This window comes from Centruroides sculpturatus, unplaced genomic scaffold (genome assembly GCF_000671375.1).
Source record: "Centruroides sculpturatus isolate CEXI.00-Female unplaced genomic scaffold, Cexi_2.0 scaffold486, whole genome shotgun sequence".
NCBI classification, from domain to species: domain Eukaryota; kingdom Metazoa; phylum Arthropoda; class Arachnida; order Scorpiones; family Buthidae; genus Centruroides; species Centruroides sculpturatus.
Window position 1 is genome coordinate 29,160 of NW_019384720.1, and position 18,965 is coordinate 48,124.

An 18,965-nucleotide genomic window follows, 5' to 3' on the forward strand; every position below is an offset into this window, starting at 1 on the left:
AAAATAAAAAAAACTAAATAAATATTTGTAAAATTTTAAAAAAAACGTAATTAATACTGTGGGGTTTTTGGACACCCCACTGAGAACTGTTGTTTTTCTCTTACTGGAATTTCTGCAGCATCGTAGTAATTTCTGAGCATGCTCTATACATAAAATCATGAAGCTACTGAAGAAGACACAAATATTTCTTGCGAAATCTATGAATAGTGCAACTTTTAAAACGTTGGGGTGGCGAAACACCCCACTGCACTACCCCAGGGTTTAATAAGACCAAAAACATTTGTTATTAAATAGTTCTGCTGCTTGAAAGGTTGTGAGAGTATTTGTAAGTACTAATATATTTATATTATTAAACATAAAACAAAATTAAATACTTTAAAATACTAAATGTTGCAAATTTACTAGATAAATTCCATTTAAATATTTAAAAATTAATAATCAAAGACAAACTTGCCTTAATTGCAGATGTATATTTTCCCTCAGGGCTAACATCTGCGTGTCTATTTAATAGATTTTCACGTGGTATTCTGTACTGATTAAATGAAACAAACCTATAATTGAACAAATATTTATAAATTCGGAGTAGTTGAAACAAATTATAAATATTTAACTTCTTATCGTTACTCATTTAGTCATTTTTGTAAAAGAGTAATTTTTACAAAAATTACTAAATGAGTAATGTCGTAGTAGTTAAAAGCAATTTTTATACAGAGTAGGTACAATGTCTCTATGCATATGGCCATGTCCTGGAGCTCGAATTAGAGACTAAATTAATGACAGATTCGGCAAATGAGGAAATGGATAGTGTGGTAGTATGCCGTATTGTCTGTTTTTGTCTTTCTTACATTTTTCCCCCTGCTCTTTGTTCTTTCTCCCTTCTAAAACTCTCTAATCTCCTTAATTCTTTCTTCTTGGAAGTGAGGGCCCACTTCCTGGAATAATGAGTACAAGGTTACCTGAGAGCATACATTGGGAAGAAGGGTCACTTTTGAGCTGGTGTTCAAAAGAGAGAATGACAAAAAAGCAGAGACGTGATAGTCTCCAGTAATGATGTGCCGGATCGTTTAAAATGTATATCTGCGGATACGGATACGGATCATTAGTGTCTAGATCCGCGGATACGGATACGGATCTCAACTGTTGTACTGAGTCGGTGCCCGTGAGTGTGATCTTGGACTGATAGTTGACGCTTTGCGTTAATAACGCGACGTGTTTTGACTTGCACTGCACGTGTTTTTGTTTATAGTGTGAAAGTGTGCTAAATTAGAATTCACCACAAAGGCAGACAGGATAAAGTAACAAAAGTTGATATAATTTTCCAATTAAGCTATTTCGCGTCTTTATAGTGTGAAAGTGTGATAAATTAGAATTCACCACAAAGGCAGACAGGATAAAGTAACAAAAGTTGATATAATTTTCCAATTAAGCTATTTCGCGTCTTTATACAGATTCTATTTCGGGGGATTCCACGGTACAAACAGTAGCATGCAAAATTACAACGATAATAATAGTTCGCTGTATCCAAAGCACGTGTACAATACAGATCCCGATCGCAACAATATAACCCGGAACCTTAAAACTAACCTTAAACACTAACGTAACACTAATAACAGAAAAAGGGATAGAATTAAGACAGAAAAAATGGTAGATAAGATAGAAATAGGGATATCTGAGGTTTTGTCTCTTTTTTTGGCTTGTTTCTTTATGGGTACTGTTGGGTGGGACATACGTCCCTCTCCTATAACTGGCCAGTTCTCTTCTTCAATAATTAGGATTTTTCCTTCCACAGTCATCAATACGACCTTAAAACAGGATCTTTTTTCTGAACTTATTTCTGAACTATTCGGTAATTGAAAATACGACGCCCAGTATTCTCACCTCATCCGTACACTCTGCCGTCCAGTTTACGAATGACCTGCTACGTCACTTCTGTTTTTTCTCCGGCTCCTGTTTACACCTTTGCTCCTCAAATTTCTAGGAACTGCTCATCGTACCCAAGGGACAGGGAATAGATAAGAAAGTTCTAGAAAATAGAACAAAGGGTAGAAAGAAGAAACGAAACTAAACTAAAATTAATATTTACATAAATATAGCGTACCGCCACAATAGTTTAGTGCAGTGTTTCCCAACCTTTTTGTGCTATGCCCCACCTAAGCCTTTCTAAAATTCTTATGTCTCCCTAACATATACAGCGGCTATACGGTTAACTTAAACTCTGGACAAGTCCATTTTCGAATTGTCCTTTTTAGCAATCCAATTGCCCCCTGTGGGGCGTGGGCCCCACGTTGGGAAACACTGGTTTGTGGCTAGTGTGACACGGGATAGCGTAGGTTACGTTTGTGTTTTTGGAGAGTGTTGAGTTAAATTAAAATAAAAACAATGTCGACAAAAAAGTTTAGTAGTGTAATATGGAAATATTTTACGATAGTAAATGACGAATGTGCTAAATGTAAAATTTGTGAAGGAAAGTATTCCCGTAAGGGTAAAGGTACAACATCGTTAAAAAATCACCTCCAGAGGAAACATCCACAAGAATATGCTTTATTCTTAAAAGAAGAGTCTGCTAAGAAGAGTGCCGACGAAAATGTTCAACAGGGAACATCTTTACAAACGGTAAAAAGAGAATTTAGACAAACATTTTTTAATGAATACATAGAAAAACTCAAAAGGTGGGATAATACAAACCCCAAATCAATAAAAATTGACTATTTAATTGCAAAAATGATAGCTTTATCTGATTTACCTTTTCAACACACAGAAGGATTGGGGTTCCGACGATTGTTGAATCATGTTGTTCCAAATTATGTTCTAAAAGGCAGGAAATATTTTACGGAACTTGTTTGCAGCGAACTTTACGATAAAGTGTCATCGAAAATAAAGATCATATTGAAGGATTTTGAGAAAGTTTCCTTTACATCAGATATCTGGTCAGATTCTTCGTCGGGAGTTTCATTATTATCCTTAACATGTCATGGTATTAGAAAAGATTTTAGAAGAAAAAATATCGTTTTGAAAACGGAGAATCTTGACGAACGCCACACGGGAGATTACATTTCGGCAATATTTCAACGTATGCTCGAAGAGTGGGGAATCTCAAAACAGAATGTGCACTGCATAGTAAGAGATCCAACATGAAGCGTGCCTGCACTTTATCTGACATAAATAATATCGACTGTACAGCACATCAGCCGCATCTGGTGGTCAAAAAAGCTATTAAAAATGTTGATGCAATATCCATGTTACTTACAAAATGCAGAAAAATTGCAGGACATTTCAACCATTCTACAATGGCAAAGCAAGAATTAGAAAAAATACAAGTTCGACTCAATCAAAGAGTTTTAAAAGTTTTGCAAGACTCGCCGACACGCTGGAATTCCAGCTATTATATGTTGGAAAGACTTGATTGCATTAAGGATTCGTTGTCGCTTTATTCTACTAATAATAAAATAGAACAGTTTGATGCCGAAGAGTGGATTTTAACTCAAGAATTAGTGAGAGTACTGAAGCCTCTGGAGGATACCACAAAAAAATTGAGCGCACAAAACATATGTATATCCGACATTATTCCTCTAGTATAAGCATTAAATAAATTGTATGACGAGATTCAAATTTCTGCTAACAGTGGGGAAACTCAACATCAGCACACCTGCCGTTCTTGATTTTTTGTCTTCTTTGAAGAATGAATTAGATTATCGTTTTTCTGAAATCGACAAAAATATATTGTTCCAAATAGCAACATTTTTAGATCCACGTTACAAAGGTAAATTTTTCAGTGATTTTCTTATCAAAGATATAAAACAGAAACTATTTACAGCTTTAGAAACAGAAGTAAATATCACAACAACTACAACTAGCACAGAAAAATCAAATGCTGTAAGAAAAGAATATTGCAACAATTTAGAAGACTCTATGGCTAACATGTTAGATAGTGACGATGAAGATGAGGAATCTGAAAACCAAATATCATACACTAATGCTAATTTGCTGGCAGGATATGCCTAAGAAAAAAGATTATCAAGTGACCAAGATCCATTAAAGTATTGGGAGATTAATAGTAAAAAATTTGGAGGTCTTAGTCACGTGGCTCGCACATATTTATCGTCACCTGCAACAAGTGTTCCAAGTGAGCAGTTTTTCAGTGCAGCAGGAATTATTTATGATCCTCATTGTAATAACTTTTGGGGGATAAAGCTGCCAAGTTACTCTTTTTGAAGTACAATTTACCATTAATTAATTTTTATTACGACATTTAATTTTTCTGAAGTTTCTAAAAATGTGATTATTTTATCTGATAATTTGATAATTAAAATTCTTTGATAATTATTATAATATAATATAACCGTGATGATTATTTCAATTAGCATTAGAGGTTTGATCTCACTATAAAGATAGTTAAATTAATACCTTATATTGGTAACTTACTATAATTAATGTTTAAATATTTAATTTTTGATTTGAATTGAAGTTATTAGTATTTTATTGCAACCTATCTTTAAAATTTCATATAAGTAATGAAATTCATTAAGATAAAAGATCCGTTAAAGATCCGCTAAAAAGTAACGGATACGGATACGAATACGGATCTGTTTTTTCCCTCGGACATCCACGGATACGGATATCCGGCACATCACTAGTCTCCAGTACACAAGTAGATGGGCGAAGTCATAAATTCAAGCGAGAATCCTTGAAATTCCTGGGCTGAAGTTAACGTGTTGAAGTCGACATTCAACTTGACCAGTTGTGAGTTCCAAACAAGCAACTGATGGTTTGATATAAATAAAAACCCTCAAGAACCAAGGAGAAGATGGAAGTGCAAGAAGTTTCATGAGGCCCCTCATGACAATGAGAACTCAAAGACATTCACAGGACTCGAGTACCTTTGTTCTGTCCTATCCACCTGCTTTGAACACCTGAAAAAGGACTGCCCCAATATTCAACATTGTAATCACTGTTCAAAGAGTCAGAGATTTAATGAATGCCACAAAAAAAGATGAACCTCCCTGTTGCAAAACAGACTGGTGAATAAAGAACTTCCAGACAAAAAGCTTTTTTCAACAAACCACAATGCATTTAACTCTAATTGCCCAATTACAAATAGAACGAAAAACCTCGCTGTGAAACATATAAATTATGGATTGTGATATGAACCTGGATCACAACACAACTTATTCTATATCTGTCAAATCCTTCTCCATTTTACAAATCAATACTCACAGAGATGCAGAGCAGCTTCCTCTCTTGTGGTGCAGTTTGCTGAAGAAAAGGATGCTGACATAATTCTGATACAAGAACCATATGTTGTTAACAATTCCTTGGTCTGTTTCAGAAGGTGGCAAACATTTCCACCAGAAAATTTGAGTCAAATCTTAAAGTTGTACACAATAAGCAAATTGAGACCCATTTTGATTCAATGAACAGTACTTCAAACATTATTACGGTAAACACCAAAATAAATAATACAATTATCTCTTTCTCTTCAGTATACAGTTCTCCAAATGATGATATTCAATTTCTTCTTCTAGAACTAGAAAGGATCTATTCCCAAATATCAGAACCCTGGATAATAGGAGGCAATTTCAATGCAAAATCGCCAATCTGGCATAGTCCAAAGTGGGATCCAAGGGGGCGTCAAGTGGTAGAGTTTATGACAAGACATGCTATTTCCTCTAATAATCTAAACGAACTTGCTACATATTACATGGATTGTGGTGAAAGCTGGATAGATTTGTGCTTAACGAATCACCAAGCAAGACGTCTAGGTATCGAATGTTATACTCTTGATGAAATAAGTGGAAGTGATCACAGATATATTCAGTGAATGCTACAAAGTATACAAACTAATCCTAATAATCTGATAATGACAAAATGAATCAATTGGTCGCTATTCAGAGACCTTTTTCAAGACATCTGGGCACAAATTGAAATACATAACATTAACGACGTAAACCTCTTAGTCAACCATCTCACTACTTCAATGATAACTGCATTTGATTATTTAACTACGACGTATAAACAGCATAAACGTAAGAATACTCCATGGTGGAACGAAGAATTGGCTTCTCAATGAAGAAAAGTGAGAAGACTTGTAAAGAACTTTCAATGGGAACAGGATCCTACTGAAAAGAAAAGAAAGAGAGCCCAATATAGGATTCACTTTAATAATTACAAGACGGAGATCAATAAAACAACGACTCGAGCATGGAGGAACTTTTGCACAAAAATGGGGAAAAAGAATATGTGGAGCAATCCATACTATATAGTTTGTAAACCACGTGAAAAAATAACCATCCCATCATATATCCAGAAAGAAGACAGGCAATTTACTAATAATTACATCGACACAATAAAATATATCTTTGACAGTCAATTCCCGAATGATAATGAAAATGAAGACAGCCAGGACCAGACACAGACTCGACTGAATAGCAGGATTCCTCCTGATTCTAACAATAATATTCCATTTACATTTCAAGAAGTACAAAAGGCAATTATGACACAGAAAAACAGTCGAGCTCCAGGACGTGACGGTATCACTCCTAAAATGACCAAGCATGCATTAAAGGCAGTACCCATTACGTTCATGTACTGTATATATTCAACAAATGTCTTGAAACGAAACGATTCCTGGACCCGTGGAAACACACTGAGGTCAGATTCATACCGAAAGGAAGTAACACAAATATTACAAAAGTAGATCAACTTTGACCGATCAGTCTTTTATCAGTTCCAGGGAAGGTTCTCAATGGTCTGGTCATTAATCATATTAATTACTTTCTAAACAAAAGAAATCTACTTCATCCTGCCCAGTTCAGTTTTGTCAAAAGAAAATCAACTTATCACGCTATTCATGAGGTTGTAAACTTTTTTAAAGAAGCTTGGAGGAAAATGGAACACTATCTTTTGATCTCAATTGACTTTAGAAATGCGTTTAACACACTTTGGTGGTCAGCAGTTATGAAACAACTTAACTATTTAGATGCCCAAAAAATTTATTCCAAATTCTCAATGACTATCTGAAAGACAGCTGCTGGCATAACAGCAGATGAAGAATATATTATAAGATCAATTTTAAGAGGATGCCCACAGGGTTCACACTCAGGGCCCAGTTTGTGGAATATTGTCTATGACAGTCTTCTCCACATCAACAATACAAGAAAAAATTGTGATTGGAAAATACAGGGTTTCGAAAGACGACACCCTTATCATGATTGCTCACAAAAATAATGACGTTCTCCAAATAGAGGCAAACTTATTGTTGGGAAGAATCAACAACTGGTGTGAATTAAATAAACTAAACATTAATTATGGAAAATGCCGAAATATGATTATATCAAAAGGCCAGTTAAAAAAGGGCATTCAGGATAGTTATTAACAACAATAAAATTGTGAGCTCACGGATTTTTACAGGCTTTTTAAAAATCCAAATTTTCTGTTAATTGTCTTCGGAAAAACCCCGAAGAATTTGAACTAGATCTGATTTCACCCATTGTATAAAGACTAGCTGAGAAAGTTTACAGTTAGGTGTGAAGAATGCACCGTCATCGTCAACAAAAGTCAATCACGTGACAGTTTTCCCACGCTAATGATATAAAAGCTCGAATCTCCGGGAAGTTATACTTTGTGATAGTGCCCACCTCGACTCCCGAACCTCCATACAGCGGACTTGATCCAGCTACAGAGAGAGGACATCGGCAAGAAGACACGGAAGACACCACACCCTTCCATACAGACGACGTTCGCCAACTCTCCCTTCCACCGAGAGGTATTTAGGGGTTAGAATTTGTAAAAGCGCTCTCTCTCGAACTAGAAATTAGGTCAGCGACATAGCTACGAAATTTGTCGCCAATTTCTGTAAATATTTTAAAATAACCGCATTTAACCTTAGTAGTAAGTTCGCCTCTTGTAGTTTAGATTTGTTGATTCAATAAATGCTTTGTTATTTTGTTAATCTGTCTCCTGTCAATTAAGGACGCCTGCCGACTTACCGACGCACTCACCACTTGATTTGCTCTCCTAGCCATCCAACGACCCCGAGATTGGGTTTTACCTGCCTGTGCAGAGTAAGTGGTCAATTGAGACTTAGCCAGTGACCCACTGCTTATCTCACAGAATTAAAAATACAAAGAATTTCAAATACTTGGGAATTATATTTGATCAAGGGCTCACGTGGACCACACACTTAAACCAAACTTCTGACAGGGCAATTAAACTCTCCAATGCCCTTCTTCATTTATCTAACAAAGGATGGGGATTGAATGACAGAAATATCAAGATAATTTACAGAGCCTGTATAGAAACAAATATCCTTTATGGAGCACCTTTCTGGGCAGCCTGTAGATACAATTAGGACTCTAATTGTATCTGCAGGTTGCCCAGAAAACTACAAAAGAAACTAAATAAAATTCAAACATTACTCTCCTTCGGCTTTGCAGAGCATATTGAACAGCTCCTACTGTGGCTCTGCAGGTGTACTTCCTCTACATATTAGGGCCAAAGAAGTGATGTGGAATTGGTACCTAGGAAAAAATGGAATCACATAGCAGAATGATGATAAAATTGTTAACTATATTCGCATTGGTCTTCTTCCTAACATGAGCATATACCTCCTTAACAGGCTAGTCACAGAAAGCCCATTGCCTCACAAAATCTTTAACATTCATCCAGCAAAATACTCATCTACTGCTATTAAATCTCTGGAAGATAAAGTCTAAGCTACTTACACAAGTTTCATGGATGGCTCAAAACAAAATGATAAGGTAGGAGCAGCATATGTTACAATGAAAAATAAGTCAACAACTCTGATCTTTACTGCTGGATACAGACTAGAAAGCTTCTATACAGTCCCTCAAGCAGAATTGTATGCCATTTTTAAAGCTGTTAATTATCTTAGCAACATGGAGATTGAGAACCAAATAGTAAGGATTTGCAGTGACAGCCAAACCACCATCCAAAAGCTCAAAAATCCAATATGTTACTTTCCTCATATGGTGTTTCATGAAATCCAAAATAACAGTAATTCAATCATGTTAACCTGGGTTAAAGGGCATGCAAGCTTAGCTGGCAATGAGGCAGCTGATAAACAAGCAAAGTTAAGTGCAAATTCCTCCTTCCCTCCTGAGTTCAGCAACATTCCCTAAACCATATCAAGAACACTGTTCATGCTACTGCTATCAGCCTTTGGCAAAGGGAATGGGAGAATGGTAACACTGGAAGGATAACGGTTTCCTTCATCTCCAGCACAGAGACAAGACTTAAACTGAAGCATCTTTCCATCACATATATAAATACACAAATTTTTACCAGACATGGCAACCTTGAGGCCTATCTTCATTGGTTTGGTAACAGAAAAACTCCCTTATGTGGCTGTAACAACACCTCAATACAAGACATTCATCATTATATATTTGATTGTGATAACTTCACACATGAACGAGAAACACTTCTAAGGACTGCACTCTCCCAAGGACTCAACTGGCCACAACTTCGTCATGGATCAAAAACTTTTTAAAAGTCTCAGGGACTTCCTTGCTTCAACTGGAGTGTTGGAATCTGACTATTGATCATCACAACAGTGAGTGCATTTGTGTAGTGTAAACTTTACTTCAATGATTGATCACAAATGTATATAATGTATTCTATGTTTCTATGTCGTTCCCACAAAGTGTAGTGGATTTGCTTTTGGTACATATTCAATGCTGCTATTGTATTGTTTGTTATTTTATTTCTGTATTCTTTATATTTTTACTTTGATTTAATAAATCCAGCAAAGACCCTGTGCCTCCCTTTTTCCGCCCCTATCCTATTTTCTGTATTTTCACCTTCACTTCGCCTTCACATTCTGCCTTATTTTCAAGCCAGGTAATACCACTGAGTGCACCTGGTCTTCCATCCCTGTCAGCTACAAGTATACAAGTGTAAATAAAATAGATTTATAACGTTTACTGCAGGTTTAGTTGTTAGGTGTTTGCCTTGGTGGGCTAATGTAAACCCTATCATCAGGGGCAGATCTACATAGGGACTAATAGGGCTTACGTCCTGGGCTCCCAAGTGTCAAAGGGCCCCAAAATTGAATTATCATCATAAATTTTTAATACTTTTTCATTAACAATGAGCACTTATCATATAGTAAAAAATAGTTAATAGGTAGGTTAGGTTAGGTAAAAATGGGGCCCAATTGGACTTCAATAAACCCTAGGCCCTGAAAAACCTAGATGTGCCCATGCCTATCATACATCTCACAACAGTATAACTTTGGTGTCCAGATTTAACATATGACAATTCAGTTTAAGGCATACTAAAAGAGAAAAAGAAAAGCAAACACAGATAATTTCTGATATGCATAAGGACTTTTGACCACTCTGTACTTTTCATTTCCTTACATATCAGATAAAATTGCTTGAATTAAATAACAATTACCCATTATCAAGTCCATTTAGTCCAACTTTAAGGCCCAAATCACCAACACTTACACCTGGATACGGTAGATGAGTTTTTGGATCTCTGACGGGAACCACGAACACATGAAGACCATGGCATACATTATCTGGTGTGTAAAGCTGAGCATAGACTAAAGCATGTGTAGCTGTCTGACCTAAATTTCCTATCCAAATTTTAGTACTTTCAATTCTTGGAGAATGCAGAATGAATTCCTAAGTTATTAATTATCAAAATTTATTATTGAGTTACTTTTAACTACGGAAAGTAATTAGATATTCAACCTGGGCTTTAGGATCGTACGTAGCTGTAGTTTCCATCCTTTTACTATCAGATCCGTGGCTTATTTCAGTTAATGCAAAGCATCCCGAAATCTAAAAAAGTAAAAAAAAAACAATTAAAAAGATGTTATAATAGTAGCATGAATTAGATTTTAAAATTACATCTAAATTCTACTGTAAGTTTTATCATAAAGTTAATAAAGTATGCAAATAAGTTAGGGTCTCTACCCCTAAGTAATAATGGTTAGAGGTCCAACTTTAGAGGTAAGGATTCAATATACAGGAGCTGTAATAAGGGTCTAGAAGAACTGAAACTTGGTCACTGTGGCAATATAGAAAAACCAAAATCAAATTATTTAAGTAAGGCTCATGTTTAGGCTAAACTGTAAGATTATTTTCAGGCTTTATTAAAGCTAATTTTAATTAATTGTTATTGAAATTTGGTTTCTGTAGTATGCAGAGGAGTTGTAGGTTCAAATCACTCAAAATTAATTTTCAATTTAGAATCTTTTTACAAGATGGTAGCATAAACACTTACTTTAAAGTCAGATTTCAATAATTATTTATGTAAGCTAGCCTTAATGTGATCTGAAAAATGTCTGAGCTAATAACCATCATCTTTTTACATTGACAGACAGCTTTTTGGAGGTCCTAGGACAATCCAAATCATTAGCAATTTTTAATGTCAATTAGAGAAATAGGCATATAATTCTAGTTTTTTCCACTCTCTAACTGTCATTCAGCTCATTGTATCATCTCCCAATCTTCAAAATTTATTATGCATAACATAGAAATTTCTGTAATTTATGAAATAAAATTTTTACTATATTGTTATCAAATATTGTTATAATTGCATTTTTACCTCATGGTTTTCTATCTGATCAATAAGATATTGATGCCTTTCCGTTCCCATCGACATAATAATAGTTGAAAATAACTAAAACAAGCAGAAAAGATCAAGTTAAATACAGTTTATTAAATTATGTATTTCATTAAATATACATTTTAGTTACCGAATATCCCACTCCTAATTTTATACATAAAGAACTGTCATACATTATAAGCAACATATCTAGATACATATTTATAAATGGATTATTTTTGTACTCATCAAAAAGACCATTTTTCAAAATGTGTTGACATCTTCGAAGAGTAATTTGTCTATAATTTTGCAACGAATCTTCTTGGTGCCTTTGTGAAAATAACGGATTATTTTCCATTAAGTTGCAAACTTTGTACTGAAAGAAAATAATTATGAGTAAATAAATTTATTTTTTAATGCATTATTATTATTATATATTCTTCATAAATCAACTATGATATTTACTGACAAAAACACTTATATAAGGGTCCATTCATTAATTATGTGTACAGTTTAAGGGGATGTGAAAAGTATATTATTATTGTGCATGATGGGGAAGGAGAGGTCGAGAGATGTTTATGTGGACTTTTATAGTGGTATTAATGGTATATGAATTTATTCTTATAAACCTACTTACCAGTCATGTGAGTAAACTATCAGAAAATATTTGCAGAACTTTTTTAAAATTTATGGTACTTTAATGTGAATTATTGTACATGTAATTAAAGAAGAGAGAATTGGCCAAAAATACATCATTGTACACAACAAGGAATTAAAAACAAGAAAATAAAAACTAAAGTGAATTAAAAACTGTAAACATACTTAGTGGACAGTCTTTGAGAAGAAAAGAAACATATGATAAAACCTATAAAATTTTTAATCTCTAAATAATAAACAAAATTTAAAAAATAGAAGCATTCAATTTTAGAAATTTCCCAAAAATAATTGAAGAAACACAAAAAAACCTATTCATTGGCTGACCACAAAAGATTTTAATTGTTTTCTATAGCCATCAGATTGTCTGTTGCTGCACATTCTTCAAATGCAGTATTAAAAAAAATTACATGTATTAACATTAATTTTAATCTTTGACTTTTCCATCACCTTGGAAATATTCCTTAAAAAGTCTGCAAACATCAGATAGAAATGCGACAGTATCTTCTTTTGTAATATACTTAACAGTGATAAATGTCATCTGTAAAGTATACATCTATTAATTATATCTACTTAAGACATGTTAAGCAATATGATAAGCATTTAATATTTGCTTTGATTCAACCATGAATATGTAGGGTTGCAGAGAGCTTGTATGCCATGTGTAGAGTGGGGCCCCTTTTATTATTTTGAACAAATGAAATATATAGAATGTTTCTTTATTAATAAAATGCAGTCTTGTTATTTATATATGTGGGAATCACTACAGGATCCTGTGTTTCCTCTATACCTGGGAAAAAAATCCCCAGCTTCCCCTCCGTCTAGATGACCTTGTGAATATGTCCACATATATACTTTATTAAAATGTGGATATATTTTTATATATTCTATACTCATTTTTATTTATCAGGGTAAAGGGTCTTTCAAATGTACCATCATTGCACATTGTCTCTTTTAATTAATGGAATGTACAGAAATAGACTGCTCATTTAATGACTGTTTCCCACAAACCAACTAATGAATAAAGAACAGAAATATTGTACATTACATGATCATAAAATGAAAGAAAAATCAGTCTTTGCCGTGTTATTCAATTAGAGTTAGTGAAACAATAGTAAATTAATAGTAATTTATTATATCACAAATAGACTATATAATTAATAAGATGATAGGCAATAGCATAGACCAAACTGAAAGACCAAATTTATTATAAATTTATACTATAAAAGCCCAAATAAGAACAATAACATGTGTACGGTACATTACAACTGTCAGGTCTTATGAGTTAGTAAAATAATCAATTAGAAATATGAAAGGAACTTTGGAATCTACTATAATTCCAAGGTCATTAAATATTAAAGGAGGTTCTTTACCAAGTTTACAAACACAAAACTTCTGACATCAGTATAGAAAGGAGAGAGAAAAGAATTTCTGAACAAGGACAACATAGTATTATGTTTGCTAGAAGATTGTACAACACAAGCTTGTCACTCTGCTGTATTCACCATCTTTAGATAAACCTAGAGTAAGATTTAAATTGCAAATTTAATTGAAATTGGTAATTAACCTACCTGAATTCTAGATTAACTCTTAAATCTAAACTGTAATTTCTTGAATTACAGGTTAACTGTTTAATTAAATTCTTTGTAAAAGGACATGGACATATTTAACTTTTATGATGATTTTCAGTTCTTGCAAAAAGTTGAAAATTTGCAGATATACTCTAAATTACTACATTGTCTTTGGATTTCTTGTTTAGAAAATTTCTATCTTTAATTCTGCTTAATCTTTAATACTACATTAAAGAGAATCAATCCCAATAAAGACTTTGAACCTGATTAAAATTTTCCATTTGTACAAAAAAGAATTAGCTGATCCCAATCAATATTCTAACTGGGTTTACTTTAGCACCCTTCTGCAGCTGAGTTGATCTTTAAGTGGATTAATGGCATGTAATGGGAGGGAGTCATTTTTTGTCCAATTGCCATACTTTTCCTCTGTTATATATAACAGAGACGGGAAAGTTAAAAGCAACCTTATATAATCCAAATATATAGTAGGCTCTCGATTTAGTAAACTGTGAAAGATCTGAGAGGATTCACTGTATCAAGAGTTCACTATAATGTAAACAATAAGAAGTATTAGCTTAATGTTCCCTATAACCAGTGGTCATTACATAAAAGTCCACTATACACAAGTCTGCCGAGTGGATAAAAAACCACCAAACACTTGTGGTACAGCAGTCGGTCGTGGGTGTGGCAGTACACCATACTTTGTATAGTATTAAGTTTATATCTTATTTTATTTTTAATCTTCTTCTATCTCTTTGTACTTGCATATCTTTTGTTTTCCATATTCTGAGAATTTTAGTACCCAACTCTTCCTAACCAGGGCGTGGAGGAGAAGACCCCGAAGACGTGGAAGAAAGGTTCTGGGTCGTGTCAGCATGGACAAGAGTTTGAGACCGTGGTGTCAGATATAGACAGATAAGAAGTTTTTTTGTTACTAAGTGTTATAGCGAGGACTTCTCGAACTTCCCTCATCACAAACACTAAAAGAATGGTTCTGAGAAGCAGAATGGCTAGGATGTTTGAATTGGATCCGGACCAATGCATCAAAAGATTAGTCAAGATTTGGGTACCCCTGTCCTATAAATCCTTCTTTCCTTTCTTCTCCTATCTGCATGTACATTTCCTTAATTTAGTATATAAGCAGGTTAAGATACTAGGCTAAGAGCGCAGTCCGCGATCGTAAAGTCTCCGCACCATCACGTTTCATAACCAACGGAAAGTAGAAATTGTGACGATATTCCTCGTGCAGAGGATTTATTGTACATACCTGTTTGCAGAAGGAAAATCTGGGACTGGCGTAAGAGTTGGGACCTATAAACACTTTGTTTATATACAAAAATAAAGTCTGCATCTCGTATATTATACTTTGCGCGATTACCTTTCGCTTCGAACGTTGGCACGGGTTTGCACCCGGCCAACGAGCCGGCCACACGGAATTTTCCGGGATTTCTCCACGTTTGTAACCAGTCCCGTCTTTAGGGCAGGGCCTACGGGAACCCGGCCCGGGGCCCCCAGACCGTAGGGGCCCCTAATCCGAAAGTAATAAAGTTACAAATAAAAAATAGGTTAATTAAAATAAACAAATTATTAAAAATATCAAATACTTTATTTCTCCGATACGTAGTTAAAAATGATCTTAAGACTAAGCAAACTTGCAAATTTTTGATACTTATTCACCACACCTCGGCCGAACACGGTACTTTCTTCCCGCTGCGCGGAAAGAAAATTCCACTTCCTGGCCGAGGGAGGTGAAAAATCGTATATACTCCAAGGGAGGAAATAAATAATGCATCCCTAGGTCTGTAATATACTTTTGTTCTGTTTCATTAAGGGGGCCCCATCTTAGTTCCGGCCCAGGGGCCCCTTACGTTCTAACGACGGCACTATTTGTAACACCTAAATAGAGGTCAGTTTTCCTTGGAAAGTCCTCCCAGAGTGTCCCCGTGCGTAGCGTTACCGTATACAAATAAAACCAAACCACAGTAAATTAAGTTATTGTTACAACGATATAAATTTTACTCTCAGAAAAATGTCCTATTTATTAAATATACGAGGAAAAGATACAAATGTATATTCCTAGAATTATCAATAATTTAATGTGATAAAATAATCATTAAATATCTTACTTGTACTCGAATACAGTCGTCTCCTTCCATTAATATTCTCATTTTTCTCCAATCGAATGTAGCTTTTTTTCTATATTCGTCCAAAGGACCGGGTGGAAATTGTTTCAAACACTCCATTTTAGAGTCGAGCGAAGGAAGAAACCTGCGAGCAACGAGATTTCTTTTAGTTACATTACAACTTTCCTCTACGACGATTAGAAAATATTTATTGTTTCTAATCTGAAATCTCGACCAAAGTTCAACTGGAATATCTTACGTGTACGTGTGAGTTCTATACACGCCCAGTACATTTGCAAATCATCTTACAAATATATATATTTTTTAAAAAAGTCCAAAAATATTCACTAAATATACTCTTATTTCTCGCCCGTGTATTTATTTGTACACCGGACAATATAATTTATACAATGTTCTACGTTTTTCCCATTTTATAGCAGAATCTACGATGGAAATGGAACCCGATGGTTTTCCGGTTTACTTAAACGTCCAATTTTTTAATATTAAACATTACAAATCTTTTAATATAAAACTTTCAAACGTTTGTACTCGGCAATTATATTAAGGATAAGTTTTCGACATTTATTTATTTTTTCTTTATCCGTGTCCGATATTAATTAACGAGATGTTAAGATTGCGGAAATTAGTTGCCCCATAGAGCAGTTTTAATACAGCCGTGTAAGCCAACAAACGCTTATTCAATCGGGCGCGTCGGGTAAAGCCACGGCCCATGGGTGGCCGAGTCGGTGGCGGGCAGCGCAGCCCGCGGACTACAGACGAGGGGGGACACGAGCTACGAAAAAAATGGCATGGCGCCAGAAGCTTTAAATTACGATTGGACTTGGGATCGGCACTCGGGCTAACTCCGGCCGGAAAATAAGGAACGGGGTTTCGGTCGTCGTACTACCGAGTCGCACGGGTCAATGGACAAATATCGTTAGTCAGTTTCTTTTACATTTGCGAGATAGAAATGGCGAATTTTCTGTTGTTTGGGGCACGAGCCCCGATGTACGGGCGCCCACCATTCCATCTACCGTTTCAGTTTCGGGAAGGGATTAAAAAGTATTTTTATTTTAAATTATCGGCAATTTTTATTATTGTATCGAAGGTTTTACTGCTTAAAAAAAATAATTACTGCGGGAAAAAGTTAATTGCATTTCGACATAATAACACAATTAATACTAATTACACTCATTCCAGTAATCAAGCTATTTGTAAAATAATAATTGTCGTAATAAATAATTTACAAATATTTTAAAAATTCTTAAATAATGATACTTTAGTAAAATAAATTTATTTCCATAATCTATCATTTTGAAAAGCAGTGTTTCTTAACAGGGGGCCGCGCCCCCCGGGTGTCCGTAAGAAGTTTGCCAAATTATGCAAAATTTCCTTCAGAATATAATAAAAGGAAAATTGATGTAGAACCGAATATCGTATGGAAAAGCGAAAAAAGAAAGATAAAGTTTTCGTATTTAGTTTTTTTTTTATTTCTTTCTTCCTACATACGACTTTGTTAGTACTGAAGAAATAAACGCAAATTACACCGCAGTATTTACTTCTTTTATTCCAAAGTAATTGTAAGAAACTATTAATGCTTGGAATTTTAAAAATAAAGCGATAATAAAAAAATCAATTTATTGTAGATAATTTAACAAATATAAATTATTATTTAAAAAAATGGGGGTGACAAAAAAATTATGAAATATTTGGTGGGTGGCGAGTATAAAAAGATTAAGAACCACCGTCGTAAAGGATAAAATTATAAATGACGCCAAGTTAGGATTAGATTAGGATGGGTTTCTTTACAAAAGGATAAGCGTAGCACCCTGGGCTGGCGCCGCCATGGGTCGACAGTTTCTCGGACTGACGTCATCTATCCGATTCCTATAGTCCAAGGTTCCGTAGCGGTTCTACACCTACGAAATTAATACTAACGGGAAAAAAACTAAAGGGGGCCAATAAAGGACAAAACGGGCAACCGCTCTAACTCCGGGCCCCGCACCAGCGATGGATGTTTCACCAGTTCCTTCTCAAAATCCGTTCGATAGATTTTGATTAAACTTTGCCATTTTCCAGTAATTTTTACGCAGAATCAAAAAATGCAATAAAAAGGGTCCACGGTTCGTTTTCTAGACGTAAGGGTCGGTTCACCGGCGCGCGCGTCAAGGCGATATAACGCGAATGGCGTAAGTTTGTCACGCGACATTTCGCCGTCTCTAGCACTAGGGTTTGTCAAACCAGATCCCGGGAAATCCCGCAAATTTCTTAAAAGTTCACTTCTTTTTTATTTTGTGTTAAGGTCGAGGAAATTTTGCAATTAGAAAATATAATTAACTCGTAAACTGTCGTATTTATTCATTTTAAACCTAGTTATTAGTTTTTTTTTTTTTAATTTTCTCCTGGTTACGACACGTCACAAACGGTCGATAGCCTATTTGCGGCGGGACTAGGAAAATTCTTTACCGGTCGGAACCCGTAATATCCGGAATAATTGCGCTTATACCGTCGCTAAGCGCGTAACGCCGGGTTGCGCAAATCGGGCCAGGATACGAACGAGTAGCAAGTTTTTCTTGGTAAACTCGATTATTAAAGCCAAACGAATTGCCGAATTATCGGGCTATAAGCCGGATGCCGCTATTAAAGCGGCCGAAGTAAACTAATTTTAAAATCTTATTATAAAAATTTGCCGTAATATTTTGTATTACGTTTTATTTAAGAAAGGAAAATCACCTTTTAAGTTACAAGTTCGATCTAAGTTCATTTTTCATACGTATCTTACGCGGCATTATTAATATGATTTCGGAGGTTGCGGAACGTATTAAATTACTTTAAAAAACGAAAAATAATGATATCATTTGATTTCGTGATATTTTGTATATCTTAAAAATAATTAATTGTCCCGGGAGACAGTTTACTTTATCCCGGAAGGCCGGGACCGGGAAATGAGAATCCCTGTGTCGTACCAGCTTCCGGAATGAAGTTTGTTCTCAAAATTTAATGCATCGATTTTGATAAAACTTTGCTATTTTCCATTAAT

General features: G+C 34.9%; 2 protein-coding genes across 2 annotated transcripts in view; one reads left to right on the forward strand and one right to left on the reverse strand.

Moving 5' to 3' along the window:
• Positions 1-15,276, reverse strand: part of LOC111628002 (peroxisomal acyl-coenzyme A oxidase 3-like) — a 27,240-nt gene extending 11,964 nt beyond the window's left edge. Inside the window, exons 1-7 of the mRNA XM_023371713.1 lie at positions 15,181-15,276; positions 15,070-15,113; positions 11,729-11,953; positions 11,578-11,652; positions 10,719-10,808; positions 10,417-10,649; positions 455-551 (exon numbers count right to left, since the gene is read on the reverse strand). Coding sequence (XP_023227481.1) covers positions 455-551; positions 10,417-10,649; positions 10,719-10,808; positions 11,578-11,652; positions 11,729-11,935 — 702 coding nt within the window. The 5' untranslated portion in view covers positions 11,936-11,953; positions 15,070-15,113; positions 15,181-15,276. The remainder of the gene's footprint in view (positions 1-454; positions 552-10,416; positions 10,650-10,718; positions 10,809-11,577; positions 11,653-11,728; positions 11,954-15,069; positions 15,114-15,180) is intronic.
• Positions 1,355-3,262, forward strand: LOC111628001. The gene has a single exon (XM_023371712.1). It carries the CDS (start codon positions 2,380-2,382, stop codon positions 3,133-3,135), a length of 756 nt encoding a protein of 251 aa, XP_023227480.1. The 5' UTR covers positions 1,355-2,379; the 3' UTR covers positions 3,136-3,262.
• Positions 15,277-18,965: the final 3,689 nt, after the last annotated feature.

What these genes read in the sequence shown, in the direction of transcription:
- LOC111628001 (XM_023371712.1), top strand. Translation starts at nt 2,380, where the DNA reads ATGTCGACAAAAAAGTTTAGTAGTGTAATATGGAAATATTTTACGATA.